This window comes from Podarcis cretensis (genome assembly GCF_951804945.1).
Source record: "Podarcis cretensis genome assembly, chromosome: 7".
NCBI lineage: Eukaryota > Metazoa > Chordata > Lepidosauria > Squamata > Lacertidae > Podarcis > Podarcis cretensis.
Window position 1 is genome coordinate 34,817,148 of NC_137176.1, and position 24,260 is coordinate 34,841,407.

The window sequence follows — 24,260 nt, forward strand, 5'->3', positions numbered from 1 at the left end:
GGATTCTAGCCTATAGAAAGATAATTGCCCTTTACCATTATTTATTTATTGGCGATCTATACTGCCTTTCTGCCAAGGCGGTATAAAATGAAGGGTGACCTGACTCCTCTCAGGCCAACTGGGAGCTGATGGCATGTGCCCTTCCTAGCTCTGGGGTACCTTCCTGCAGGGCACACAGTGCCAAAATGTTAGCCATTGAAAACAGAAAAAGGACCAGGGATGCTAGAAGACTTTGATTAAGTTTCTTGCTGTTACTAGTGATCCTGTCCCTGTGGAAGAGGCCTGATTATGAAATCAACATTCCCACTAACATCCCTGTATTTTTACAAGCTCTTGTGTTGAACCTGCATAAGCAGATGTCTTCTCTTCTACTTTTTAATGATTTCTAAATTTATTATGTAGAAGAGTGAACTGGTGGACTTTCTATGGATTATTTCTAGGAAAATACCAAACTTCATTCGTTTTGTTAGTCCTGCAACGCTGGAAAAATAAGATAGGTTCTTTGGCTCGAGTACTGACTATTTTATAGACTTAACAACAAAAGGGTGCTTGGAATAATTACTGTATTCTTCACTTATTGAACATTCAGTTTCCACTTAAATTCTCATATGCTGACTTCATGCCTCCACCACAATATTTTAAGCTCAGCAAGTCTGTCATTCAGCAACCTAGTATGGTTTGTAAAATACTGACACTGACATCTACAATCGGAGAAAAATAAGAAATTGGGTGAGGAAAAATACTGAATAAGCAAAATATATTGCTGGACTCCTTTTTGTATAGAACCAAAACTGCATACTGTGTGCATGAGAGTATTTTTCAGTCTTATCTGCTAGTGAAACTGTCAGCTGTTTACGGATCTAGATAGAAAGTTAGCAAAGTAGGCAAGGAACTAAATATAAACCCATCATTAATATCTGCCTGGTCCTCAGTAAAATGTATACTTGACTCTTCTTGTGGAAAACAACTGTGATTTTGGTTCTGTATGCACAAACTTCAAATACATTTGATTCACAACTACATACAAATCTTAAAACTAGTCGATAATAAAGCAACAATGCAGTCATTTATGGTGGTCTCCCATTTTAAAAAAGAAAAGAAAAAAGAGAAAGTTGGGACCCGAAAAAGTACGAGTATGACATGTATGAGGCTACAGCCCATGTTGCTGCTTCACTTACTTGTTTTTACCTCTCTTTTTAGGTCAAGTGCTCACAAGGAAGTTTATATTTAAAATGTTGAAACAATGTCGTACTTGTTATAATTGTGTATTAGTCCTCTGGTTACCTTCAAGGACTGGAATGCAACTTTTGGCCAGCATAATAATATTATATGTGCCTGGAATAAGTTTTAAGAAATAGCAATCTGAATGTCTCCTATCTATGTACAGAAAGAAACAGATGTATCCGAAAAGACGGAGGAAAAAGTTTTCTGTTACTAGTTCTGTGATTTGTAGAGGGATCATGTTTTTGCATGCAGGAATCTCCCATGTTCAGTTTCTGAAATATTCAGTTAAAGGATCACATGGGGCTGGGAATAGCCTCTATCTGAGAGTTGCTTCTTACACAATTCTATGCTGGGTAGACCAGAGATATCACTTGATTTAACAAAATCAGGAAAAAATACATAAAGTTAAATATTCAGGTGATCTTAAGAGCCAACTCCTAGCGACCAAGGTTCCCCCCCCCAAAAAAAAAATTAAAAATTTTTTTGAGAGGCCTGGACATTGCCATTCAAATTGATCGACATTGTCATTTAAATGGTGTATGTTATCAATAATTGTGATCAATTACTGTATTTTTCGCTCCATAGGGCGCACCTGACCATAGGGCGCACCTAGTTTTTAGAGGAGGAAAACACACATAAAAATATTCTGAATCAAATGTTGCACTAAACTATTTAAAGCAGCAAAGTGGGCGCCTCCTGTCCGCTTTGCTGCTTTAAATCGAGCCTCAGAGGAGGGTAGGAAGGGGAACCATGGCTTATCTAAGTCCAGTTAATAATGCTGAGCCAGACTTATGGCCATCGAGATTAGCCTGGCCGTCTCAGTGGAAATCTGGGGAGGCTGAGGTGGACTTTCCAGTGGTCAAAGTGTGGTTGTGTCTTCCTGCCCGGCATCTATTTCCTGCCGTCTTTCCCCCCTGCACCCCCGCACCCTGCTTCGAGGGAAGGAAGCGGAGCCATGGATCCTCTGCTCGCAAATGCAGTGGATTCCCTCCACTTTGAAGCAGGAAAGTGGGAGAGGAGCTGCTTACACGAGTGTAAGCTGCTCCCCTCCCACTTTGCTGCTTCAAAGGGAGCCCAGGAGGAGGGAATCCTCTGCAGCCGCAAGCAGAGGATCCATGGTCCCCTTCCTTCCCTCCTCCGTAGTTGCTTTGAAGCAGGAAAGTAGGAGAGGAGCTGCTTACACAAGTGTAAGCTGCTCCCCTCCCACTTTCCTGCTTCAAAGGGAGCCCAGGAGGAGAGAATCCGCTGCATGGATCCCCTTCCTTCCTTCCCTCCTCCGTGGTTGCTTTGAAGCAGGAAGGTGGGAGAGGAGCTGCTTACACGAGTGTAAGCTGCTCCCCTCCCACTTTGCTGCTTCAAAGGGAGCCGGGGAGGAGGGAATCTGCTGCAGCCACGAGCAGCGGAGGATCCATGGTCCCCTTCTTTCCCTCCTCCGTGGTTGCTTTGAAGCAGGAAGGTGGGAGAGGAGCTGCTTACACGAGTGAAAAAGTGCGTCCTATAGAGCAAAAAATACTGTATGTGGTGTGGGGCTTACCTGAGGGCACCCCCATTTTATTCAAGTTGGCACCCCTGCAGGTGATTACAGACTCTGGAAGGCCACCTTAGTCTAATCTTTCTTAAAGATGGATCTTCTCTCTAACAATCTCTTAACAGAATAATCTCGGCAATTCATGTGGAACATATATTCTAAAATGATGCTGGGGCTCAAACCTGTATTTTGTGATGCAGAACCGTTGCTTCAACCACAGATGCTGGGGCTTACTCAGAGTGGCTTGGATGCACGGTATAAGTCAAGAGCATAGTCATTTCCACATTTGCCTGGTGGAATTTGCTGCGGCTGTATCCAGATTAACAGCCAGCGGAAGTTCCCCTTTGAATAAAAAGTACACCCAGCTGGATGTGGGAATGACTGCCCATTTGGCTGAAAGCGTTGCTTCACAGTTGAGAGAGAAGCTTGCTATGTAAATACTCTAAAGCAGTATTCATTCTTATTGCTCCCATTCATAGGTTGAAGCCTGTGCACCAATTGCATTGGTACTTGTGCTACTTGCATGTCAAGTTATCTAGGCTGAAATCCTGATCTCGGAGACGTTTGACAAAGTTCCACTCCATTTTAAATGGCATAGGATCACAGTCTCTTTTTAAATTTGCACAGGCAGCCTACATTAGATTGGCACCAATGCCAGCAGCAGCCAAGTGCTTTTGTACTAAAGGTGCAAACCAATACAATCACTCTGGTAAGCAGATATGAAAGGCAAATCCTTAGTCTAGACAAAGCCTTAGTGTGTTTTCACCTTGGATTTGTGCCAAGGGGAAATGGGCAGGCATAAGCTAATTTATGTGAAAGATAGACATGGGTGATGAGAACTTTTTCTATCCCATTTAGGGGGGTGTTGAATAGGAGCAGTAGAATGAAATGTGATGTCTTTGGGTGATAGAGGAGGGTTAGCACAGACGTTCTTGTCACCTTCTGGAATTTTTAAAACTAGAATGACAACATGGGGTGAGGAGACAGTTTTCCACAAGTTGTAAACATGTTGTTGTTTAGTCGTTTAGTCGTGTCCAACTCTTCGTGACCCCATGGACCAGAGAACGCCAGGCACTCCTGTCCTCCACTGCCCCCCGCAGCTTGGTCAGACTCATGCTGGTAACCTCGAAAACACTATCCAACCATCTCGTCCTCTGTTGCCCCCTTCTCCTTGTGCCCTCCATCTTTCCCAACATCAGGGTCTTCTCCAGGGAGTCTTCTCTTCTCATGAGGTGGCCAAAGTACTGGAGCCTCAGCTTCACAATCTGTTGTAAACATACTTGATTGAAATAGGTGGAGAAGCAGTCGTGTTGCTCCAAGGACAAATTGAGTTTCAAGCTGCCACTCCAATCTTGATGCATAGATAATAAGAAATCACTTAATTAGAAATTATCCAGTGCTAAGGATGCAAGTGAAAATGGCAAATGTGTCTCATCTAAAACAGACATGATGATAAAAACTAAAATAGTTCTGAAACAAGTAAAATAAGATAGATATAGATTCAGGTAGGTAGCCGTGTTGGTCTGACGCAGTCAAAATAAATAAAAGAATTAAATTGTCCAGTAGCACCTTAGAGACCGGCTAAATTTGTTCTGGGTATAAGATTTTGTGTGCAGGCAGAAGTGTGTTCTGAAGAAGTGTGCATGCACACGAAAGCTTATACCCAGAACAAATTTAGTTCGTCTCTAAGGTGCTACTGGACAATTTTTTAATTTATTAAGATAGATATAGGTAATACTCCAACGCAATTTCAGTGAACCTTGAGTTTCAAGATTAGCAATGTAATCTAGGCATGTCCACTCAGAAGTAAAACTTATTATTGGGTAAGCATGTATAGAAGTCCTATTATAAGCCTCCAGTTGAAAACAGCACCTTTGTGACTTGCTCAGGAATAAAGAACCTCCTGGCACATACCAAATGGTTCAAAGAGAACTTGCTGCAAGACAGACCCAAAAAAGAAAATAACAGAACACCACTAGTAATCACATACAGCTCCCAAGTTAAAACAGTTCAATGCATCACCAGAGATCTACAACCTCTCCTAGACAATGACAGTTCTCTTCCTCCAGCTCTGGGAGGAAGACCTTTCATTGCCTACAGACAGCCACCCAATCTTAAACAATTCCTCACCCACAATAATACAACAACCAGACTTAACATGGACAGTGGTACCAGATCCTGCAATAAACCCAGATGCCAACTTTGCTGCGACATACACCCAGACAACACCATTCCTGGCCCCAACAACATCAAACATACCATCTCAGGACTATTTAATTGCTCATCTTCTAACATTGTATATGCCAACAATGCTCTTCAGCTCTCTATATTGGGCAAACAGGCCAAACCCTACGCCAAACGATAAATGGACATAAATCTGACATCAGAAATCACAAGACAGAGAAACCAGTAGGAGAACACTTCAGTCTCCCAGGACATTCTGTACAAGATCTCAAAGTAGCTGTCTTATTACAAAAGAATTTCAGAAATACACTGTAAAGAGAAGTTGCTGAATTGCAACTTATTACCAAACTTAAAACCATGGAGAGACCTGGTCTGAATAGAGACATTGGATTCTTATCTCATTATACAAGATAAAGCTATTTTTTTGCCATCTCACCCTTTGCTTTTTCCTGTAAGACCAATTGCAGTCGTTAACAGTCGTCAACAGGTTTACCGCACCTATCAGCCAATCACCCATTCCCACCACCCTTCTGAGTAATACCCCTCCCCACCCTCTCACTATATATAAGGGTCTGGTGATTTCTGTTTTAGTGTATCTGAAGAAGTGTGCATGCACACAGAAGCTCATACCAATAACAAACTTAATTGGTCTCTAAGGTGCTACTGGAAGGATTTTTAAAATTTTGGTTCAAAGATTGTACTGCTTCTGTGCAGGAGAAAAACACGTGATTAAGAAAAGCATGTAGTATTCAAAAGTCAAAAGGAAAGGTAGTAAATTAGGAATTGAGCGGGGAGCTGAGTAATGTAATGTAAGGAAGCTGTGGTGCTACAGTGAAATGTATTGTTCTGACCGTTACAGTTTTTATAGCATTACCAAAAGTGATAAGCGCATCGATAAATTTTATATGCATATGCTTTTTATTATGGCTTATTCAATGCATTGGGTTGTGTTGAAATGACATATGTATTGCCTTTAGTAAAACATTTGCAGGATTTTTTCACAACAGGAATGAAACTAATAATTAAGTTTTTTATTTTCTAGAAAATTGAAAAATGTAAGCGTGCAATATATTTTTAAGATCTAAACTGAGAGTTCATGAAATGCAGGGGGAAGGGGTGGTAGTGCAAAACACAGCACAAGCCCTTTTCCAATTTCCCAGTGATTTTACTGGTTCTGAATTGCACTATAAACCCCTATTCATGCTGCCTGTGATATCCCTATAGGCAATGAATTTTTAATTAATTAAACAATTTATATACTACGGTTGTGAGTGGTGTATGGAGACTACAATACAGAAAAGGTAAAAAATCAGTTATTGCTATAAAATCAGACTAGTTAAAATGCCTGCTAGAATAAAAAAAAAAGTCTTCATTGAGTGTCAGGAGTTCAACAGGGAGAAGGCCTCTCTGACCTCAACCAGAAGGGATTTCCATAAAATTAGGCCCACAGTACTGATCACTGGTGGATCATCCACCTGAACCATGAAGGACCACTAACAGACTTCACTGATCGGGCAGGGATATGAGAGATTAGGCAGTGCTTGAGGAATCCTGGACTCTAGTTAAGAGCCTTGCAAATTAATACAAGGACCTTGAACTCAGACCAGTGCAAGCATAGGTAGCCAGTGCAAGTTTTAAAGCACCGGGGTTCTAGCAATTATCTGTTCCCATCAACAGTCAGTTGCTATCCTCCAGACGTCTTCTGGAGGAGGCACACGAAGAAGGGCCTCAGATGATGATCACAGGGTCCGGTTCAGTTCATATGAGGAGAGGCAGTACTTGAGGTATTGAGGTCCTGAGCTGTTAAAGGCTTTATAGGTCAAAACCAGCACTATGCATTGGCTCCAGAAACTAATTGGCAGTCAGTGCATTTGGGCCAGGATTGGGGCTATATGCTCAAACTGTCTCTCCCCCCTCCCTCTGTTTTCTCTCCATGCATAACAACTTTGTGAAGGAGGGAGATAAGTTTGAAAGACTAAGTGGCCCAAGGTCAGCCATCAAGTTTCATGATTGAGTAGTGATTTGAACCCTGGTCGCCCAAGTCCTAGTCCAACACACTAACCACTGCACCATACTGGTTCTACATGCAAATGCACCCTAAAGCCATAATATATTTTAAAAATGAACAAGTAATGGCTCATGAAAAAAGGAACAATACATTAAAATAATTAACACACCACAGTTTTTCAGAGGCTGGAAGACAGACAGTTTAGAGTTGATGTTGTTTAGAAAAATACACATCTAATTCACCAATGCAGTTTTTTAACGGTTACCATTAGTCTTGTACCTCAAGGGCAGTTTGAAGTTTCATTGTGTGATGTTAAGCAGCTGCCTGATTGACATTTGTTGCCTCATATAAGGTTGGCATCAATAAAATATGCTATTGTGCATGCAGGTCACAGCTCGTTGTTATGTGCTTGCTGGTACCTATCCAAGTCACCTTCCAAATACTCCTGGGAGCATCTAAGGACGTTACTGCATTAATTTGTCCCTATTCTGTTGTTTAAATACACACATGAGCAAAATATTTAAAATTAGTTAAAAGACCTATCAATTCAAATTATTGCAGAACATTGTATACACTGATAGACACTTGGCCATGATGCATTATACAGTAAACCGTTTTTGTTGCGTTTCAGTTAGGTTTAATCTTAGGGGCTCAAATATTGCAAATCATGATAGGAGTCACATGTTATCCTTGCTAAGCAGTAGCAGATCCTTGTTTAGCTATGAAACAAATTACAGCTGTGCTTAGAATAATGTTGATAACTTTTGTGATAAACAGTTACTGTAATAGTAAATTGCTTGTCCTACATTGAAGGAGATACAAAGATGCTTCTGGGAATTAGATGGGGAATTTGGTGGTTTGCCTCTGCTAAAGCAGTTGACTAATTGATTCAGATGTGTCTGAAACTAGGAGTCCTTGGTGTCTGTGGAGATCCTAATATTTTAACCACAGTTAAGGAATCACAAGCAAGATGATATGCTCGTCCCCCTTTCTTGCATGAAATCATACCTACGCCTACCCACTGTTAAAAGTTACATTGCTGCTTATCTTAATCATGGATGGATAAAGCTACAGTTGCTAGGGTATGCTTTTAATTTGGGGATTTGAGACTAGCTTCAAAACATTGGTGAATACAGACAACAAAAATCATAGCATCTAGGAAAAAGGTAGTGTGTGTAATACAAGAGATGAACAATCAATTATTTTTACGTTATGATCATAGGTCGTAGAATTGAGAGAGTTTGAAGAAGCCATAAGGGTCATCTAGTCCTACTCCCTGCAATTTAGGGATCTTTTGCCCAGGGTGGGGCTTGAACCCACAGCCCTGAGATTAAGAGTCTCATGCTCCACCAACTGAGCTATTCCTGGCCTTTAATAATGAGTAGACTCTCTTTCTGTGCCTCAGTTGACATATATCTATCTATCTATCTATCCCCTCTTATCTTAGTTGACCACAGGTGGTCTGAATTTTATGTGAGTAGTTATGATTGATTACAAGAAATACTTGATAAGGTATGACTTCTAAAGTGCAAAATAGGCCCCTTGATGCTGTTTCCTGTGTGATCCCTTAATAGTTGGCTAAAATTGACATATTTAAATGGCTCTGAAAGTGACCAAGCCAAATTTTGGAATAGAACAGAATGAAGATTCTTTAGCATTAAAGGTTCTACAATGGTTTTCCATGAATCAATAAAAAACCACATACTGTCCATCCTTTCATGACAACCTAAAACGGTTGTTTTCATAGTTCTCTCAGACTGACTTAATTCTGTGGAAGGCAGTGTGTTGCTGTTAATAGAGCCATCTGGGAACAGGTCCAGTGTCAGCAGTTTATGCAACCTTGTGACAATGGAATAATCCTGAGGCTCATCCCATGAATGTAAAGCATGTGTGTTAAATCACTCCATAATCAGTTTTCCAATAGCTTCTCTGCAGAACTATATTTTTCATTGAAAGTTAATTAAAGTAGTTTGGAGGTATGGTATAACAACCTTCTGTCACTGAGCTCCACATATGCACCTTGTGGATTTCATAGTGGATAAATTATCCATCCCTGCTTGAAAGGGATGGCCTGGGCCACTGTGATTCTTCCTTGTTTATGTCTGATGGGTTTGTTCCCCCTGCTGGAGAGAGCATGACATTGTCAGAGTGGAGCAGAATGTTCCCTCCTCAGTTTTAGCTATTGTAGCGTTGAATTCCTGCAGGGTGGGAACTTCATAGCAGCTGTTATTAAGGGATTTATCTTGCAGCAAGAAGAGTTGGTGCTGGGACTGGGTCTAAATTGGGTAAGTCTTCACATGTATGAGCACAGAGGATTGTGGGAGAGTTACTTTGTACAGCATAGGATCCTGTGTCTAAAACTCATTTCAGTTGTTACTCACCTGAAGGTGGAGACTGTGTTGGAGAGGCAAGGTTATTCAACTGACTACCTCTTGATATGTTTGGCACCCTAAGATGCCTTCATGGCTGCCTTATTGCGGACATCAATTGTGCACATGACTGAGGGCAAGTTCAGTGGTCTTGCTCTGATCCCTTTCAATGCATGGAACTTTCCTTCTCATAACTAACATGTGACAGAGTCTTTGTACCATGCTCAGTTCTTGTGGATGACATGAATGCTTCTCTTTAAAAAAATAGTTAATCTATTTTTAATACATTACCATAATGAATAGCACTTACTGCTGGCATTGTAGTTAATCTTTTCATCTTGGAAATGTTGATACTACAATCCTGTTGTTCACTTTGAAGATTCTGCAAATGTTTTGATAATCCTGGGGTCTCATGGAAACCTAATTCTCCTTAGAGATTAACAGAAAAAAGGTATTTCAAGTTGTTGGTAAATGTGGAGAGACAAATTTTTTTGCAGTTTGAAAACAAAATGCACTAGTAGCTTTCAACATGCTATGGGAGCAAACTTTCATGTACCTGCTGAATATTCCCAGTAGCATCCAAGAAACTTGTCATATGACATCAACACTTTCATTGTTTCCCTGCATCATGAAAATGATGCCCAGAGCACAGTGAAATCATCATATCTTTCAGGGAAGATGTGGGTCATTGGCCAACCACTTGCTCCCAGTAATGTCCAGTTAGACTCAAAGAAGGTCTGGTGGTGGGGTCTGTTATCATTCCAAGCATGTATAAGATTTAGTCAATTGAAAATATCAGTGATGGAAGTATATTTTTTACAGTAGTTACAAACCGTCAGATAAACGGCTACTGACCTGTGCATGTTCATCTGGATGCCAATACCAACGAATTCACTGAGACTTGCATCCTGAGCAAAGATTGGTTTATAAAATTACCTGTTGGTAACAAGAGTTTATGTCAACTTTTGCTCTTTCCTTTGTAGGTGCTAACATCATGCCGGGCCTTTCTGTTAACTTCTCGTATTCCTACCAAGGTAAGGCATTTTTCAGTCCAGTAGCATGGTAAATTTCACTTTTTAAGTTAATGTGGGTTCATGTGGGAGCTTCAGTGTTTATCAGTTCAACGGAACACAACTGTCTGCACAACTTCAGACTTTAAAGGACTTGCTTCAAGGCTTTTTTTACAGAGTCCTTTTGCCTAGAAACAAAGCCAGGGCTACCTTTGTTTCAAAACTGCTAGATTTACTCTTTTCCTCCCACTTCTGAATCTCCAGTGGTGCTTCGCCAGCCCCCACAGACCCGCTCTCAGGCTCTACCAGTTTACCTACTTTTTTTCTTTCTCTCCCTGCTTCCCCTCCTTTCCCCAGAAACTCAGCCCTCTGCCCCAGAGGTCAGAGAATACAGACAGAGTAGCAGAGGCTGTTGGGAAATGGAGTCCTAAGAGATCACAGCCCTATTGCATTTAATTTAGCAGGAAAAGCTTTGTATTGCTGTGCTTTTTGTTGGGTTCTTTTAATTTTACATAGTGCCTAGTTTACCAAACTTTTTTAAAGGATGGATTTCCTTCTTTTTTTTGTCTGTCCTTTTTGAACTTGTGAAGTAGCTGTCTGAGTATCCTGGAAGCCAATTTAGCATTCCATTACAATATTTTATAAATCTTTGTATTAACACTCTAAACTATTGGCAAAGTAGATCTCTTAAAGGATCATCTGTAGTAGTAGTAGTGGTAGTAGTAGTAGCAATAGTTATTAATTTTTTATACAGTGGTACCTTGCTAGTTGAACACCTTAGTTGTTGAACAAATCAGCTCCCAAACCCAGAAGTGAGTGTTCCAGTTTGCGAACTTTTTTTGGAAGCCAAATATCCTACTCGCCTTCCATGGCTTCTGATTGGATGCAGGAAGCTCTTGTAGCCAATCGGAAACCGAACTCCTGGAACAGATTAAATTCGAGAACCAAGGTACGACTGTACTGCCCTTCATATGAAGATCACAGGATGGTTCACAGCGTAAAAGTACAAAATGGGAACACAAAAATGCATAATAAAACAAAAGCTATCCAATAACCGCCGTTTCACAAACACATATTGTTATTTTAAATCCAGATACATGAAAAACTAGCCTCTACAATGGTTGTATATATTAGTTTTCTAAACTTGATTACCATGAATCGAAATGTGAATATTTGTATTAAATAGTCTTTGGATTCACATTTTTCAACTGGATGTGGCATGGGGTTGTGTCTCAAACAAGAGTTGAAGTTCCTCCTCAGCTCATCTACATATATTTATGCAATTTATGAACAGGCCCATTGTCTAGTGCTATGTCTGCAGGTGAGTACTATAATGAATATCACTTATAGCTGGTTAAACTACTCTGCAAGTATTAAGATAATTCCATCAAACAATCCTCTTTTTGGGTACATTATTCAATAAAATTTGTGAGGCGACAACTTCTGAAAACTTGATGCTTTTGAGACCTTGGTAGACACGTCTGATGGCATTAGTGCAATGCCCAGGCTTGTTGCTGCTGCCATCTTCACCGTGAGTGCTGGGTCCTCCCCATCCTTCACCATCTTGACACGGCAGGGGAGATCTATATAGAGACTCACCAAATAATTTGGTGGGTATCCCTTTCTCAACAGTATCATGGGTTTGATTTGTTCAGGCCAAAACCTGCTGCTGGGTTGATTCCCCCCCCCCCCCCGAATTCATTGGCAATCTTAGTTGTATCTGCAGCTTAAAAACATGAATGTTATACAGCCTGCTGTGCCACATTATTTATTATCAGTGGAATAGTGTCTGCTGTTCTCTAGAGACCGAAATTGCATCTTATGACTTGTCTAACAGCATATTCCATGAAATGCTTTGATTCTCTTGACAATTGGAACTGATTGTCTTGGCAGAGGAAAGACTCCAGTGCTCTTTGCAGATGATGAATTTGTATCTGGAGATAATCGTTCATTCCATATGGACTCTGGCTAACATGATGTTGGCAGATGTCCTTGTTTCTGCTTTTATACAAAACAAATTCAGAAAGACTTACAAAATAAAACATGAGTGAAGCTTTATTTTCTCTTTCCTGAGAATATATATATATATATACATATATATGCACACATTTTAGTCACAGTTTATTGTAGTATAGAAATATTAGTATAGTAATATTAATATTAAAGTTATAGTATAGTAATTTTACCCAAATTACCCAAATTTGAATTCTCGTAAACATGCCAAATAAAATGTGTTACATTAGGAAGTATAAGAATATAGTCAAATACATTTAACACTGCTGAAAAAATACCAGATCTCTTTTCCCCCAAAAAGAAAAGCTGAGCCACACAGAAAAATACGATCAATGCAAATTTGTTCTTTCAATCTGCAAATTAATACAGTTGCAGTAAGTTTTCTGCTGAGACATGGAGGAGAGGTCCTGTTTCCCCTCCCCCCTTGCTGTAAGATAGAAACTCTATCCCTTTTTAAAGGAATAAACACTCAACGCTGTTCATAAATAAACTTAGAACTTGCTTAACCAGTGCTTGCAATGAACAAATCTGGTTTAACAAATGAGTTCAAAAATCTTAGAACTATGCATGAAAGTAGTTCCCATAATTTCAAAGTGAACTAATTGTGAATTAAATTCATTTGGGGTAGAACTCCGAATGATTCATTATCAAGTTCATCTTCAGGCTCATTATCTTGCATGTGTTTTGTTCCTTAGACTAGTGGTTCCTGTTATGTACTGAAGTTCTCACCCTGGGCCAGCAGGGGGATACTGTAGATAGTTATGCAAATAAGGGATTGAAAGTGACGTTCAGTGATTGGATAGTTTTAGAAAATTGTTACAGTTACATTGTACTGGAGCTCTATATAAGCAGGCTGACTGAACCCTTCAGTTCAGTTCTCTTCTGGCCTGTGAATAAACAAGAGCTGTTTGAAGAATCGCTGTGTCGTCTGATATGTTCACCCACAACTTAACAGTTCCCAATTGGGGGTTTGTGTAGCCCACCCAGGGGCTCCATGGAACCATTCACATAACAAAAACTACAATAGAGATACCAAAATTTTCAAAAGTAGGTGGTCCATGGTTTGGTTCTTGGAAAATAGAGGATCCATCATACTTAGCTAACTAGAAACCTCCTTAGATGAGTTGAGCCTTTAAGCTTAAAGTTCATAACTACCCTATTACTGTGCTGGCTAGGGCTGATGGGCATTGTAATCCAAAACAATGGGAAGGCACTAGCTAAGGACATGTGCTTTATTAATGGATACTTGGCTGGGCGCTCATTCTGTATAGAATAGTTTAATCTTTGCTTGGTGTGCTTTTACCGCTGTGTTTCGATATAAAGCGAAGTAATTTTCTGTTTGAATTACAGCTAGAACTAACCTTCAGCTACTTGGAAATCCAAGGAATCACCTGCAATAAACCAGGCCAGGTGAATATTTCAGTTATGAATATATTTAACGAAGCAGTAATCCTATATAGCAGATTAGAAATGTTCTAATTAGGCAGCTGTGCTCTCCCACCCCCGTTTTCCAATACTAATTTAGGTGAAACCAATGGAGAAAGAAATGTGCATGGAATACCAGCCTTGTCTGAATTATGTTGATAATAGCTTATTACCGATTGGTGTTCCTCTGCTGACATAAGTGGAGGTTTCCAGCAGAGCCTTTTGCTGATGGAATAGGAATTGAAGCAATCTTGGGCTGTTCACTTCCCCTACCATATGTTCCAAAAATCTGCTCCAGAGGGTTCTGGGATCTTTTGGAGAACACCATGAGGAAGAGAAGGGAAGATTATGGTGGGCGGGCAGGGGGTAGGGAATTGCCAAAGATTGCCTTGATTGCTACTAGAAGGAGTCGTGGGACTAAAGCGTCTTCTGTCAGCAAAGGGACACCAATTGGATACAGTTCTTTATTTGCAAGCAGGTGTAGATACTGAATTGGGGGCAGGGGATGAGTTTGTAACTTGGAGCACAATAAATCAGATTGACTTGGCTTTGTACTGAATGTATGTTTGCTTTCATAAAAGATTTTTTTGTGGGGGGGAATCCAATGTCACTTAATTCTTTCTTGGCAAAAATATGTTTGTGAATGCAGAATCTGAAAGTATCGCATGAGTATTCCAGAAGGAGGAGACAAGAATTTATTTATTTATTTATTTATTTGAATTTATATACCACCCTATACACAGAGATCTCAACTTAGTCTGCAACTTGCAAAGCTTTCATGTAAAAATCCATGTGTTTGCATTCCCATATGTGTTACCCTCTCAAAGAAAAGCATTGAGTCAGTTCAGATGTAATATATCTAAATGTGGTTTGACTGATGAGCCTATGTCTCGAGATACCCACACTTCCTTCATCCTACACACACACACACACACACACACACACACACACACCAATTCCCTCCCTGGCATCTTGCTTCATAGCAAATCATAGTTTGCTATGACATTTCTGGGCACACCCAAGATTTTCACAAACCATAAACAGGATACCAAATTATGGTTTCTATTTATGGTGGTCTGCCATGTTCAGATGTAACAACAGACTAGGTTTGTCTCAAACCAGGAAGTCGGGAAGGGATCCATAGTGTACAAAGGAAGCAGGGAGTATTCAAGTTTCAGACCCTACACACAACCGTTACTTGTCAGTATGTTTAAAGTGGGGCATAGGATTAATTAGTAGAGAAGATGCAGTGTATCAATCTTCAAATATCTCTCTTGAAAGTGCTAGGACCATATTTCACTTGATATATTGGAGTGCCTACAGCCACATATACAAAAGTCAAAATTGGATCACATATGCGCCAAACAATTCGATTCTAAAGTGGCCTATATAAATCCAATTGTTTACTTTTTTTTAGTAGTCTCTTTTTTAAAGTAAAGGTTGTCACCAGTTTTTTCTGTGCCTATACATCAGATTGGCATAGTTTAGCACTCTTTTGTCCTGGAGGTTGAACAAAGAGTTTCTTACATACACACGTTTCACATGTGATCCCATCACCACGAGTGGGAAGGTATCAGTTGCGGTGATCTCTGCACATTCGTCTCTCTCAAGAGAATGGTGCAGTGATGTGCTGATACAGCCCCATTCCCAAATCCTCTGTGATGTCTTATCACTTAGAAAAAGATGTGGGAGACTGACAAAGTAGTTTGGTTGTGCTCAAGTCCTGCTTGTGGGTGTACAATGGGCATCTGGTTGGCCACTGTGAGAACAGGATGCTAGACTGAACAGACTTGAATGGGCTTTGGTTTGATGTACCAGGGCCGTTCTTGTGTTAGTTCCTTGCTAGGTTTGTAAGGAACTAACACAAGAATGGCCCTGGTACATCAAACCAAAGCCCATTCAAGTCTACTCAGTCTAGCATCCTGTGTTAGTTCCTTGCTAGGTTTGTAAGATGGGACACGGGTGGCACTGTGGGTTAAACCACAGAGCCTAGGGCTTGCTGATCAGAAGGTCGGTGGTTCAAATCACCGCAATGGGGTGAGCTCCCGTTGCTCAGTCCCTGCTCCTGCCAACCTAGCAGTTTGAAAGCACGCCAAAAAAAGGGCAAGTAGATTAATAGGTACCGCTACGGCAGGAAGGTAAACGGCATTTCCGTGCACTGCTCTGGTTCGCCAGAAGCGGCTTAGTCATGCTGGCCACATGACCCGGAAGCTGTACGCCGGCTCCCTCGGCCAATAAAGCGAGATGAGCGCCGCAACCCCAGAGTTGTCCACGACTGGGCCTAATGGTCAGGGGTCCCTTTACGTTTAGGTTTGTAAGATGGCCAGGTGGTAACCACCACAATCAAGACTTTTTGATCTGATAACACCAACAGTATTGTTACAGCACTGTTTCGGCATGAATATGCAGCTTTATTGGTTGATGAAGCAAACACATTTCTAGGAACATAGATTATTACTTGGATTGGGGGTTTTTATGATAGTGTTATTAGATTTTCATCATAATATTTATTATTGAAATGGTATGCAGAAGAAACCTTATTTTTCCTACTTCGTTATGCAGCTGATTGTAGAAACTGAGAAATGCAACATTTCTATGAAGTTGACTTCATCTGAAGATGTGCATGAAGTTTTGGCACATGTTGGAACATGCCTTAGGAGGATATTCCCTGGTCTGTCTCCTGTGTAGGTACTCATTGGGGAAACTATAGCATATATTTGATATTCAATTAGTCAGCCAGATTCTCTTTATATTTGTGTATGTGTATCTGTGACCCCATCAGGATTCGGACATCCATGGCTTGAAGTGGGCTTCAGATTATGATTTGGAGACAAAAAGTGCAGTTTTAGCAGTAACCATAGTTTGTCCACTTTGGATATCACTCCAATCTATGGTTACTGTGGACAAGCCTGCAGCATATACCTGATCAATAAATCACCACCAACAGTTTTTGTGACTGTTACATCCAAGTTGCTGTGATCACAGGAATTGCAGAGAATTACTTCTGCAATCACTTGGTTGACACAATATACTTGACTGAGGACACTTCTCACATGGTTCAGTGTGTGGGTTGAACCAGCCCTTTGACCTAGCAGAGAGGTGTTCAATAACCACTTCACTCCAGGAAAGCTCTGATTGTTGCAAGTACCAATGTAATAAATCTGAAGTGTGATTAATGGGGGGGAAAGAAACCGAAAGCTTAACTTCTTCAATTTACCTTTATCTGCACTTAATGTAGATAAGTATAATAAATAAAGTAGCTGAAGGAGCACCTCTTGCCATTCCATCCCTCCTGTGTTTTAACTTTTCCATGAGGCCATATTCCAGCTGCTTTCCTTACGTAATCACAATAGGGAAAGTCTTTCTCTGTGATGGTGCCCTGGCTGTGGAATGCCCTCTCAGAAAGGAGTATCCCTGCTGTCTATTTTGCAATCTTTTCAGTACCAAGTTAAGATGTTTTTATGTATCCAAGTGTTTGAATTTGCATAATCCCTCAGTTTGCTTTGTCATCTGTTGTCTTTTATTATGGTTATTTGTTTTATTTACCCACCCTTCCTCCCAAAGGAGACCAGGGCATTTACACATCTCTGTGTATGTGTGTCTCTGTGTGTGACATTTAAAAACTCTTAAAAAATATAAAAGCAATAGAGCACATTAAAACGTGTAATCAATCATGTGCCTCAATAATTGTGGTTTATTGTATTAGGTTTTAATTAACTTATTATTTATATAGTTGTAATTGTTATGGAGGATGCCGTAGAAATGTTTTAAATTTATAAAGGGCTGAATTCAGCTACTTGGTTATGTTAGCAGAATCCAGAGCAACACATGGAAATGTTTGCACTGGCAGAACCATCTCCTTAGCACTACATACATTGAATTCCACCCAAATATGGGTAGGCTACATTTTCACCTGTGTTCTAATTCAGATGTGCATTTTCCTCTTGCATGCAGAAGGATAATGAAAAAAGTAATTATGGATCCGCCAGAAAGACTGGCTAATCTCCAGACATTGTGGGACAGCCAAACCGTGGCAGAGTTAGGACCATGTGGTGAGTGTGCATGGTTGTTTTTTTTTAGACTGAAATGTACAAAAGTATAATCGCCAGTGCTGGGAAACAGTATTCTATTTATGGTAGGCTTAATTCTATTTCTAGGAGAGGCTTGGCTTTTTGGTAAAGGTATAATTAGCTCTAAGGTATAGTTAGAGTAGAGTGCCGTTGCGACTGGCTTGGGAAGGTGCTATTTTTGTACGTCATTGTGCCCTGCTGTACATTACAGGCAACGTGGTCTAGACTCAGCTAGCTTCATATTGTGCCTGCAGCATGTTTGTGCTCAGAGGAGAGGAAAATATACCGAGTCTTTAAGATATGTGCATCAGCTTGAAGTACCAATTCCCAAAGGAGACAAATGGTTTGTGTTGCTTCTTTTGTTTCTAGGAGGTTTTTCTCAAATGTATGCGTGTGTTTGTGACTGGCTTGGTTTTCCATATAGGGAAGAAGTTCAGTGGGTAAGTACAGAAATCTCATTGGCAGAGTTTTATTTTCACCTAGCTGTGCAAAGACAGAGGGGTTTTATTTATTTTATTTTATAAAAGCCCTAACCAAACCCAAACACCACCTTTCTACCATCCCGGCTGTAAAATATATTTCATTGTGCTTTTCTCCCAACCAGGATGTTGATACAATCTATCTGACTCAAGATACCAGGGAGCTGAATTTACAAGATTTTAGTCATCTCGACCACAGGTAAGCACCCGAGACATTCCAAAAACTGTTCATGGCCGAAAGCAATATGCCGTGCTACTTTCACAGCACTCAGTATTGCGTCCATCTGTAAACCTTACTCTTTCAGTATACTGTTGAAATGTAGAGCAATGCTTGGGTCTAGTGGTGACATTGTGAGCTTGCTGTGATGCCTCTATAAGATTACCAGACGTCCCTGTTTCCCGGAGACAGTCTCCGGATTTACAAATCATCCCCTGACCAAATCCATCTGTTTAGTAGGAAGTTGAAAAGTGTCCCTAGATTCACTGAAAAAAATCTGGTAACCTTACTATAATCATCTGCAGTGTTTGAGATGATGCAACTGCTGCTATGCTCCCATCCAAAACACTTTCTTGATTGCACTTAAAGGGTGCAATTCACTACCACAGAAAGCACTCCCACATGGTCTCCCTGTAGCTCAGTGGCTACGCTCTGCCTCCCTGGCTGGAGGCAGCTCACTTCTGAAAACTAGTTGATGGAAGCCACAAAAGGAGAACGTGCTCTTGTTGTCAGGTCTTGTGTGCAGGCTTCCCTTAGGCAGCGAGTTGGCTGCTGCTCTAAATGGCCCATTGGCCTGCTCCAGAAAGCTGTTCTTAGGTTCAGATGGCAGGCTACTGTTTATTTGTTCTTGGGACAGTTAATATGTCTGTATCTGTGGCACAGTTAGGATACTGGCATTAGATTATGATAACAAAAATGTATATGGTGTTTGATGTTGTATGTCTGGTCAGAATTTCAGTGACTAGGAAATAATTGCAAACTGGAAGAATATCATGCAATGCAGGACTGTGGCGCAGAAATCTTTTCACAAGTGTAAATAGTAAGATAGCTTTGTGGGGATTTAAAACTGTATGTCAGCCTGTTGTCAGCACTTGGCACACTCAAGGAAGTCTCTTTGGGAAAATCGTCAGGCGTACCTAAGATAGATCTTTGGATTCTAATCATAGTGGCCATGATCAGACACCATAGTGGCTGAGGGTGCTCATGACCCTTTGTCATCTCATTATGCACAAACCATAATTTGCCTGATTGGGGTGGGGGAAACACAGCAAAGCTACAGTTTGTTCAAACCAGGGAGGGAGGTATTGAAGGCAAGGAGAGACTGCATGAGCCCAAATCCTGTTCACAATGGCCAATCACTGGTTTGCCAGTCACATGTGTAGTGAGCTAATGTATACCTTTCTCATGTTTAGTTTTAGCTTTTAGTGTAAGCCAATACAAAATAAACTTTATTTCCTATTTGAAACTTATTTATAGTTATCCTGCCCATCCTCCCGAGGGAACCAGGAACCATACACATTCTGTACTTTATAGCACACAATGTTGTTAATAGGCGCAACACTGAACAGTCATTTTACGTGGGGCATAGACCAAAACAACAACAAAACCTCCTACATGTGTTCAATCTGAAGTAACCATAGAATTACAGTCAAAAACATATGCAGACTTACTTGGGAGTAAGCTCCACTGAACACACTGTCCACTTACTTCTGAGTAGACATGTACTGGTTTGGGCTAGACATTTAGAGGAGATGTTGTATACATAAAAACATATGTATCAGATAAAAAAATTGAGAATAAAATATCAGGAAGAAAATAGATGAAAATTTACTCTTAAAACAGACCAATTTTAGTACAAACCATTTTCTTTCAGAGTAATTGCTTTATAGAGAATTAGAACTTTAAGGTCCTATTGTATGGATCAGGAATGTTAAAGATCTATTTTGAGCTATCTAGCATACTAAATGCTGTGGTAACACTTAATACGATTTTGCTGTAGTTAGTATGGAAGCATCTAACAGCATGCCTTTGTTGGTATTAATTTAATGGAGAAGCTGACAGAGGGACAGCATATCAAATTAAGGAGTCTAGGATTAAAGGAATGAATTTCATCCTAGGGTTTTACTTTTAAAATCCTTTACAATTAGAGGAGAGGCCGTGTGGAAAGTTTTATTATCTTTTCACAAGACACCAGTATCTTTAGAGTAAAAGGTGACTGGAAGAGATGCTTGTTGGATTCGTTCAGTCATAGGATTATGTTAAATCATCTAGCTGCCTAAAAGCCTTTAGCACTCAATTATGATTACCACACTGATTAAATGTGACACAAGCTGATAAAAAACCAAATGCAATTCAGTAGCTGAAACCACATTCTAAACAGGTGCTCACTTTTTAATGAATATAAAATGCCCAATCTAATAAGACCAGTCTGAAAAACCAGACTAAACAGAATTGTTTGCATTCCCTCTTACCACTTTCTTTTTATTGCAGATCTACACATTTACAAAGCTCTCTAAAATTGTAATTATTACACGTTTCAGGTACTTTGGCTTGAAATACTAAAACATCACACACACACGGGGCTCTCTCTCTCTCTCTCTCTCTCTCTCTCTCTCACACACACACACACACACACACACACACACACGAAAAACAAAAGACCAGGTATGATGCATATTCCAAAAACAAGCTTACATAATCAGTAAGTATTGCTAAAAAGAGAGATTATAATATTTCCTAAAATAGAATGTTTGCAATACATAGTCTGGTTCTGGACAAAGACTTCCACCCTTTTTACTAACCTATCAAGGGTCAATCCTTTCTGCATTTGAACGTAGCCTGTAAACCTGACAATTGCAGCTTCTCATAAAGATAAAACATTTTACCAAGTTGAGTGCGCTCATGCATTGCTTATAATTTTCATTTTTCTCAATATGTGGTACTTTCCCCCCTAGGGATTTAATACCAATAGTTGCTGCCCTGGAATACAACCAGTGGTTTACAAAGCTTTCCTCCAAGGATCTAAAGTTAGTAAGTATTAGGGTGAAGGGTGGTTCATACAAAATAACTAGTGTTTTATGAAGGTGTGGTTATCCAAATGAAAAGAGGGATTTGCAGCTATAAATGTTTTGCTTTAATTCTGCATGCAGTAGAATGTAGTGGAATTAAATATGCAAAGTTCACTTTCAAACACTGATGAAAGGAGAAATCCTATACACAAGAAGCTGGCATAAAGTAAGCAGTGTAAGGCAAACCAGTGTATAGTTATTCTGTTTAGCATCTGGCTGAGCAAAGGGAAAATGCCCTTTTTCAGGGCTTAACATCCAACAGGCTCAGATCAGCCAGCTGGGTCCTTGCTGAGCCAAGGATTGAGGGAGTTAAGCCACCATAACCTGGTTATGCCAGGAATCTCCTGGTTCATCCTGAAGCATCTTAGATGCCTCAGATTGTTTCAGGTGACGAAGAGGGACATGGGTTTCCCCCCTAAACAATCTGTAAGTTAAGCAACCTTTATTATTTGAAATTTTCAAAGTCAATTCACTAAAAAAAATATAATCTAATTTGAAATCATTTGTGAGAGCTTAGCAATGGACGAATCTGCCAATTTTGGTTTCTCATTTTTCCAGTCTTCAGTTCACTTTCATATTAGTTTTAAAAGTCTGCATGGCTAATCATGAAAGCAGGTCCAGTGTTGATGTGGCAGAATGGATAAAGGCCCACTGAATTCACCAATCACACCCAACTCAGAAATTTCCTTTTAAATCTGTCACTTCATGATTCTAGGGCTTAGCTAACACATATTTATGTTTTTAAGAGGAGGTTTCCTTGAACCTTGGAGACCCCTTTAGTATTTTCCTTGAAGGGACAAAAAAATCTAGTACAGAACAGTTGGCAAAAAATATTGTCATATCTCTTAGAGTTGCAATGACAGTTAAGTTTCCAGCTTCCAGTTGTTAACCATAGGCTTAGCAGAACCAATTATTTTTTATTTTCTACATGGTATGCGTATTCACACCTGAAATGTCCACCAATCCATGCCTTTCTGTGGTCTTCTGGCTTTGATGTGGACATTTTGTATGTGGTGATTCACTTAAGAGAACATTAGAGCCCCTCTGTGGAGCCCAACCACATTAAAATAGTTTCAGGCACTTGCTTTGGATATGAAGGCAGGTTGTTATTTGCTGCATTCTCATACTGACTTGTTTTCATTGATATATAATATTAACCATTGTTGTCTTTGACAGTCTGCTGATGTTTGTGAGCAGATCCTAAGAGTGGTGAGCAGATCTAACAGACTGGAAGAGCTAGTACTGGAGAATGCAGGTCTTAGAACGTAAGTCCATTTTTTCTCTAAATAGCTTAAGTATTTAGCAAATCCCAATATTGCTAGAAAGAGCTTTGAGTTTGAAATTGCAGTCTGATTCACACTTCCATGAGAATATGTCCTGCTGAACTCAGTGGGGCCTGCTTCTGAGTAGGCATACCTAGAATTGCTAAAATGTACAAAATTGCGCCTCTTATCTACTTAACACTGCAGTGCATGATAGGAGTGTAAATAAGATATGTGATGCTTCAAAATAAATATTTAGGGTTTGCAGGAGAAACCACCCAGACCTAGAAAATTGTTGCTTTGTGAAAATAGGTGTGACTGAGAGTAACTTTGCACAAATTTTCATTATGTATTACATAATTTGTATCTCATAGAAGCAGATATGCAAAAAGAAAATACCACATTTTTTTTTTTTTAGGAAGCCCACAAATGTGTATTACATTGTCCAGTAAATATGGCATCTTTCCTTCCCTTGCATACTTGTGTCTTTGCATGGCTAGTTAAGCGCTACACGCAGAAGCTAAGCCTAATGCATAACCCAATGTATAGGCAAAGCCACCCTTAACATAAAAGAGAACTGGTACATAGTGGCAATGTTGTACACAGTTTCCCTAATTCTATGCTCATTCTTTTTAAGTAGTCATTTCATATTAAGCTTTTAAATATGGTGTGATGCAACTTTGCAAGCCTTAATATAATCCTCTGTTTTATGGTTGTTGTTTTTCTTAAAGAGATTTTGCACAGAAACTGGCCAATGCCCTATCCCATAATCCCAACTCAGGACTTCATACAATTAACCTTGCTGGCAACCCCCTGGAGGACAGAGGTACTGTAGCACTTAAATTTTCTCCATTCCTAATACACACCCAATAAGAGGATTAGTGTGGTTTCATTCAGCTTTTGTCTAAACAATACAACATTTTGTCGGATGTCATTGCTTCGTAAATACCCTTTGTTCACAAATGTCTGAGGATTTAGTCACTGTCCCTTTAAACTGCAAGTCATGTTTAGTAGTTATAGTGGCCATAAATTTAATTAAGCCTAGCTTTGTTCTGATTTCACAAAAATTGCTGGCATTTAAGTAAAAAACAATAGCGGGTAATTAGTTTGGAACTGAGGTAGGAATTAATAGGCCACAAATGTTGTATTTTTCAAAGTCTTTAGAATTACCATAATATTCACCCTAGGGAGAAGTGTTACTCTTTTGAGTAAATAATACATTTGTGTCTGGTAATACAAGCTTAAATATTAGCATATCATACAATTTGGGCGGAGGTCCTTTCTGTCATCGGTATAGTAAGCATCTAGAGCAGCCAGTCAGGACAGAAATAATGAATGATAAGCTTATTGCTGTTTCGCATAACACTGAATCATGTTTCAATCCCAGGGATTCAGTTTCAGTTCTAGGAAGTGTCAGTTAAGTAATTTGGTGGGTTTGGATACTTGCCCATCATCTGGTTTCCAGTTCCTTCCTTAAATCTAAATATTTAAAACCTTGTTTGCACATTATCAAAGGGTAGGAATTCTCATTAACTTTCTCACACATTCCACATACATATTAGCGTGCACTCTTTTTGTTAAAAATACTCATTTCATATAGGAAATTGCTCTGATCTTCTCCT

The 24,260-nt window shown here is 39.9% G+C and overlaps 1 protein-coding gene across 1 annotated transcript in view; it reads left to right on the plus strand.

The window, feature by feature from the left end:
* CARMIL1 (capping protein regulator and myosin 1 linker 1) overlaps positions 1–24,260 on the plus strand; it is a 133,130-nt gene that overhangs the window by 46,797 nt on the left and 62,073 nt on the right. The window contains exons 3-11 of the mRNA XM_079983735.1: positions 10,297–10,347; positions 13,687–13,746; positions 16,324–16,445; positions 17,716–17,813; positions 18,201–18,271; positions 18,436–18,509; positions 21,263–21,338; positions 22,553–22,641; positions 23,370–23,464. Coding sequence (XP_079839861.1) covers positions 10,297–10,347; positions 13,687–13,746; positions 16,324–16,445; positions 17,716–17,813; positions 18,201–18,271; positions 18,436–18,509; positions 21,263–21,338; positions 22,553–22,641; positions 23,370–23,464 — 736 coding nt within the window. The remainder of the gene's footprint in view (positions 1–10,296; positions 10,348–13,686; positions 13,747–16,323; positions 16,446–17,715; positions 17,814–18,200; positions 18,272–18,435; positions 18,510–21,262; positions 21,339–22,552; positions 22,642–23,369; positions 23,465–24,260) is intronic.